Source organism: Saccostrea cucullata, unplaced genomic scaffold (assembly GCF_032062105.1).
Source record: "Saccostrea cucullata isolate Sc308-1 unplaced genomic scaffold, CSIRO_AGI_Scuc_v1 ctg13494, whole genome shotgun sequence".
In the NCBI taxonomy this organism is placed as follows: domain Eukaryota; kingdom Metazoa; phylum Mollusca; class Bivalvia; order Ostreida; family Ostreidae; genus Saccostrea; species Saccostrea cuccullata.
Genome location: NW_026920367.1, coordinates 10,001 through 17,110, shown reverse-complemented (window position 1 = coordinate 17,110; position 7,110 = coordinate 10,001). Strand labels below are relative to the sequence as shown.

At 35.7% G+C, this 7,110-nt stretch overlaps 1 protein-coding gene across 1 annotated transcript in view; it reads right to left on the bottom strand.

The window, feature by feature from the left end:
- Positions 1-3,861: 3,861 nt before the first annotated feature.
- Positions 3,862-7,110, bottom strand: part of LOC134247688 (uncharacterized) — a 3,836-nt gene continuing 587 nt past the window's right edge. The window contains exons 2-3 of the mRNA XM_062730021.1: positions 6,466-6,538; positions 3,862-5,559 (exon numbers count right to left, since the gene is read on the bottom strand). Coding sequence (XP_062586005.1) covers positions 4,416-5,559; positions 6,466-6,538 — 1,217 coding nt within the window. The 3' untranslated portion in view covers positions 3,862-4,415. The remainder of the gene's footprint in view (positions 5,560-6,465; positions 6,539-7,110) is intronic.

The following is a 7,110-nucleotide window of genomic DNA, read 5'->3' as shown; positions in this document are numbered from 1 at the left end:
GGGTTTGTAATATACGTACAATCCTGATTTGAATCGCTGCCAAGTATTACCTGTGTAGTCAGCATAAAAAACGTAGGTCTATCGTATTTTTGCACACGGTCCTTACAGTAAAGGTATATAAAGCGGAGCTGGGAGTACCCTGCACTCATTGTACCCCATCATGACTTTTGTGTGGAGAATTATATATTGGATTGATGTAGAAAAGACAATATGCTATCACTGTAATGAGAAGACGAAAGAGATAATGAAATATGTCGGCTACAACGATGCGGAAGAAGTTGTTGATTGGTACTGGGGATGTGGTAAATGTAGAGAACCTATGCCACACTCGGTGGTAGAAGACCCCCCTTCTTTGGAAGATTGTGGTTGTAGCTGGTGCATTAAATATTTCATCTGGAAGAAGGGAATTGAGAACATACCTACTCCCCGATGGGTGAAAATGACCAGGAACAGACCAATGAAAGAATGCATGACTTGCTGCCAGGAAAAGACTAGAGGAAAATGGAAATGCGGACAATGTAGGCAATATCCGTGTTGTGAAAAGTGTGTGAAGAAACTCTTTGAGAGTTCCTACCAGAAATGTCCCCTATGCAGATACACGGGACATTAAAATCATTTTGTATTTTTACTTGAATAAAATCTTGTTTTTAAAATTCTTGTTGTTTTGTTGTTTTTTAAAAAAATAACTTAAAAAAATAAAAAATAGATGAAAGGTTTTATCAAGAGGTATATAACAAAAAAACTCTCTCATTCTGAAAAGGACACTGAGCAAGTCAGACGTGTTTTATTTCCCAAACATGCAGTATCGTTGGTATCGTGAGAGTCCTGTCAGTCAGTTTATGTAGATGCAAGGAGGGTGGATGAAAACTAAAATAGGAGCCATCATGGATTTCTTTGAAAATCATCCAGGCTATTACGTGGACAATGTGTGGTTGGAAAAAAGAGTGAAAATCCCCTATCCTCTAACAGGATCTAGAGTGAGGGTGAAAATCAACCATCATTATCAGCAATACAAATGGGTCACTTGTACTCATCTGAATCGTCTGACACCCATCAACACCATTCAGAATGAAAGTTCATGGTACTCGGACATTGGAGATTGTCTGAAATATTATTTCAGGATGGAGAAAAAAAGGACTGACGTTTCCACCTCATTATTGTCCTACAGAGTACGTGTATTGTCGCATTCCCTTTTCCCAGATTAAAGAACCGATGGAAAAGAAAGGACTTTTGTTGACTCGAGTGATTGAGGACCGATCAGAAGACGACGACGAAGAAGAAGAAATAGAAGTGTAAATCATTGAATAAAAAATGTTTATTTTTTTAAAAAAAAGTGTTGTTATAAATACAAGAGTCCTAAGGTCTGGGGTCTCAGTCCGAGACTGAACATGGCCGAGAGCAGTGGGTTTTATATGACTTTACCCAGTGATGGGTCTATGTCCTCTTTTTCTAGCAATACGACCGCTCAATTTAAAACGTTATTGCCACAAACAGTGGATTTAACCGACGGAGAATGGGAGGTGGCTTTAACAGAAATGATGCATCCCAATTCATTGAAAAACATTACAGAAAAGGAGGCTTATTTTGACATCCTGGTCCCTCAGTCTTTTGCTCCCCATATCAAAGACTCCGATGTTTATGGCAGATTTAAAATGAAAAAACCTAAATGTCCTGTACTGCTCGATTGGGCCCATACTAAATGCGATCAAAACTTTTATAGAGATAGCATGATGGAAATTAGGCGAATTCACTTCAGACCCGGGCCTTACGTTCACCCCAAGGCTTTAACAGAGGAAATAGGTGAAGGCCTTGAGAGATCATTGAGAAAAATATGGAAAACCCTTGGTCATCCAGATGAAGAAAATTCTATGAAATTAGTATATTACGAGACCTATGATCGAGTGATGTATAAATTTAATGGAAAAATACTTAGAAAAACTCCCTTGTGCATTCGTTTCCCCACATCCTTAGCTTATAAGCTAGGTATGGACAGTAAAAAGGTCATTCTTCAGAACGATACAGAAAACATGACCAAATGGATCAACTTTAGTTACTTGGGAAACAATACACAACTTTTTTAGTTATTTCCCTTAGTAAAATTTCATCCCGATAGGGGTCGCAGAAAGCAGCCGCCATTGCATCCGTGACGTTGCATTATTGTCATAAACAAACTCCGTAGCAACAACACACGGATGAAACTACGTACTGTTCAACCGTAAATATTAGGGCACAAACAACATTTAATATATGAAAATCTTGTAAATTCTTTCGTTTACCTTAAATATGAATCAATATCAATGTAAAAATTGCAAGAATCAAATTATTTCGTCGCCAAAAGATGTCAAACCACAAGAATGGAAGGACGATATGCGGGAGTGGCCCCAAGTCGAGTATGGCGATATTTACAATTATTTAATATTGAGTAAGGCGTGTGATGGCCAAGGGATGAAAAACTACAAATCTTTGGACAGTTTCAATTATTTTAAAAGTGGTTTCGTGGGGAAAATTCTACATTTTGTTATTAACAATACAACAGTTGTTTTAAAATCTGAAGTACGCCCCTCACAAAAAGTCAATTCAGAGTTTCATAATGCATGGATTATATGTGACATGGTTGGCACGATTTTTAGTGCTGGTTGTTCATGTATGGCAGGGAACAGTAAAACGTGTAGTCATGTTGGCGCTGTGTTATGGAAAATTGAATATGCTGTGAGGTCAGGGCTAACAGGCAAATCCTGTACCGATGAACAAATGCAATGGAACAAGGGCTCGACGAGAAACCTGGAACCTGGTATTCTTGAGGAGATGGATTTTAAAAAACCTAAATACAACAGTAGTGAAGTTAACAATAATGATGAAAAACCACAAAACACAAAATCAGTATTCCCCATGTTTGTATCCCATCAATCCTTTAAATATTTTATACAAAATAGTGAACTTCAGGAATTGTTCTCAGTAGAAAATTCTCTTTTATATACATCTGTGCAAGCTAAAGTTGATACTCTTCAATTCAAACCTTCATCTGAGCCTCATACTGAACACTCTGCAGAACTAACGTGTAAAAAGTGTTGCCAGTTTTATAATAAGTACATCAAACTTACTGATTCTCAAATCAAGTCCTTATCTTATAAAACTGTTTCACAAAGTCAATCAGAACTGTGGCATAACAGTAGAAAAATTAGAATAACAGGCAGCACTGCTCTCAAGGTTCCAATCCGTGACACTACAAATAGTGATAACTTCATTAGAGAGCATTTATATCTTCCTTTAAAGGCAATAAATTCACAAAACATGGACAGATTGGTGAAAATCTAGCAAAACAACAACTGCGTTCCAGTGGAATACAAATAGAAGATGCAGGGACTATAGTTTCAGATGAAGAGCCCTGGCTCAGTGTTTCCCCCGACGGAATAATAACTGATGACGATGGCACACAATGTCTTTTAGAAGTAAAATGCCCAATACTAAAAAATGACCAGACCCTTGATAGTTTATTTACAGCTGGTAAATATGATGTTGTAAAATCATTGCAAAATGATTCTTTGTCCCTAAAGCAGAGCAGTTCACGAGGATATTATCTTCAGATACAATTGACTTTGCATGTTACACATAAAGAATTGTGCAAACTTGTTATATGGACAGCTAATGAATACAAGATTGTTAATGTTCAATATAACCAACAGTTCTGTCAATCATCAATTTCAAGATTACGTTTATTTTACTTCAACAAACTTTTTCCCAGAGTAGTTGATGACTTTGAATCTGGAAGATTGAAGATTAGTAGAAAATATGAAAAATTTTTAAACTGATGCAAATAAAACTTGTTTCTGAAATAAAAGTCAAATATCTTTTCATTCTGGGGTAATCATTTATTACTTAATATTATATGTAAACAATTTTTTTAAAGTTAGGTGCCACATAGAAAATCAATGTCTGAAAAAAAATAGTAAATTCAAATAGTTAGTAGATGGTTGGAGATCAAGAAGCTTAAACAGTATTTATTGACCAACATGCAAAGACTTAATAAGTGACTTGAATGTACATAACTTTACATTAATGGAGTTCCAAATGTATTTTTTTTAAATGAACAAAAGAAATTTTTTACTTTTCATTGTAAAAAAAATGGACTGTGATCAAAATTGAATTAACATATTCAAATCTTGGCAAACTATTGATTGAAAACTAATTGAATTTAGATTTCTTGTCAGACATAAAACTTTTTGGACTTACTCTCATGTAAACCTCCATAATGATATGCCAAGCACAGTATCTTTTTTAACACAAATATTTTAATAACATGAAAACATTATGTTATTATAAAATAATACCCTGTTGTAACCTGCTGATGCAAAGATAACCAAATTGACAGGTATAAACTGATTACAGTAGTGTACAGGGGTGGGACAATACACAATTTACTCATCATCATCTTTGATAAGGTCAGATCTTAAGTTAACCAATGCAGCACAAACAATCAAGTATTTACTAAGTTTCTTCACCGAGGTAACTGGAACAATCTGACTCAATATGCGGAACACCTTTAATCGTCTAATAGCCCGTTCCACGTGAATCCGTACCGTGGCAATTCTTCTGGTCTCTGTAACATCCTCTTCTGAAAGTTGGTTTTTACCTTTTGTAAAAGCTGGAATGTTAAGTTTCACTTTTAGAGGAAAGAGTAGGTCATCAATGGTAAAACCCCGATCAGCCATGATTTCATCCCCAGGAAGAAGGTAATTTAAAATCCCAGATTCTTCCACTATTGCTTTATCACTAGACCTTCCTCCAAAGCCCTTAGATATAAACATAATCTGACCATGTGGTGCAATACCAACCAAATACTTCCCTGTGTTGTTGGACTTGTAGTGACTATATGTTTCTCCTCTGGTCTTCAATTTTTTTGCTCGTTGAACAAAAGTTTCTGCACAATCAATGATGACTGTAGTTTTGGGAAAGTTCTCACGAAAAGACTTTGGCATGGTTGCCCTAATTGTTTCACGTGGAAGCCAAACTATTAAGTTTTTTAGTTTTGAAGCCATAAAAGAGAGTCTTTGATTAAAAATGTTGCACGCATGAGACTCCGATATACCAAATCTGTTGGCAATATCTGCAAACAGTAAATTAAGCCTTAATTTAATAAGAACTAGTAAGACTTGATCTGACACAGGCATAGTAAATGTCAGTGGATTGTTCAAACTTTCCATAACACGCAAAAGAGTTCTAAAAGTCTTCAAAGGCAGTCCTGTGTAGAGCAAGGCTAAGGAGTTAGTTGTTATGTCAGCAGCACTGAGACGTACGTGTAGAGTGCTGCAGTTTACACCTTTTTCCTCCATCTTGATGACTGTTGTTTGTGTACCTGAACTCCTAGATCCTGCAAGGAATGGTCTTGCGTATTCATGTTCACACAATGTGGGATCTGTCCACTGTGTGCCCGCAGTTCTGCTCTCTGTGATGCTCGTCTGCATGGAAGAAGATGTCATGTTTGGTTCAGTCTCAAAGGTGAAGGTTTCGACTTCGTCTGCAGCAGTAGCAGCCAATTTTTGTTGTTTTATAACTTCTGTCCTGCAAAAAATATTAACAGTATAATACAAGAATTGACAAACATAAAGGCAAAATCATAAATTTTAAGTTTTATTAATAGATAAACAAGTTGTAACGATACAGGAATATATTAATTGTATTGATCCTGTGTTTCAACAGTAGGCATATCATATCATCTATTCAGAAAAAGATAGCGAAAATGGTTTTTTCCCTTTACAATGAAAGTTTTTAAAATCAAAACAAAATGGCGCTCAAAAATGAGCATGGTGGAATTTCTAGTAAGTGATCAAGTTATCAATGTGTTATTTTCCAAAACAATAAATTGCTATTATTCACATAAAGTTAAACATTCATAATGTCATTATACAGAACAAAAGAAACAATTTTCTGCTTTCAATTGTATAATTAATTGTACTGTGATACTCAGTTACATTGTGTCGCAGTAAACTTTCATACTAACTTATTTACATTTGGAAGTGGGGAGGGGGACTAATCTGTTGCTGTCAGGTATCTCTCAAAATAATATCTAATTTTCTGAAATAGTCGCCCGCGTGGCGCAGTGGTTAGAGCGTCTGCTCTAGAGTCCCGAAGTAAGGAGTCAATCCTTACGTCACGGGTTCGAATCCCACTGTGGGACGTGGAGACTGGTCCTTCGGATGAGACTGTATTTACCGAGGTCCCGTGTCGCAGTAGGCGCTGGCACGAAAAAGATCCCTCACTGCTCAAAGGCCCTGAGTGCCGCGCATAGGACAAAAATTTGTAACCCTCCACCGGCAAGTGGTGGCGTCTCCATATGAGTGAAAAATTCTCTCATGGGACGTTTAACAACATACAATTAATCAATCAATTTTCTGAAATTATTTTAAATGGCAGCACTACAAAAAATATATTTATCTCTGCTCTTTCATTATTTGGATTCAAACATACCCATCTGTCTTTTGTTCTGTGACAGACTTCCTTTTCAAAAGTCGACGACCAACTTTTATGGGAGCTTCATAACCTGTAAAAAAATTCTATAAATTATTGATACTTATAAAATAAATATTCATCCCCTCCTCCCAGCAAAAAACTTTTAAATAAATGGTTTATACTTTTATTATTTTTGGTGCACATTGAATAGACAAAATCTAGCAGCATTCAACTTGTAGATCACAGCAGATAAATAAAGGGGCGTGGTTGTATCGAACGACCCTCTTACCATTACATCATGATCGTACATAGAGTATGTGCATATCAAAACCATAGAAAATATAATGCATGTAAACTAAATACTATAGATTATGATTTGTGTTTACATTTACAAATTATTTCAAAACATATCACTAGTAAGGCATAATTATGGTGGCATATTATTTCTGCCCCCTACATGCAAGATAAATTATATTAGCAATAACATGCAACATATGTATGTCAACATGCAAATTAATTATATTGACATGCAATTTACCAATCTTATAAGAAATATAATTTATATATGGATAATTTTACTTACTAACGCCTGTATCTGACATTTTAGATGCAATATACAACATAATTATGTAGACATGCGACTTTTTTGGTATGTCAACATGC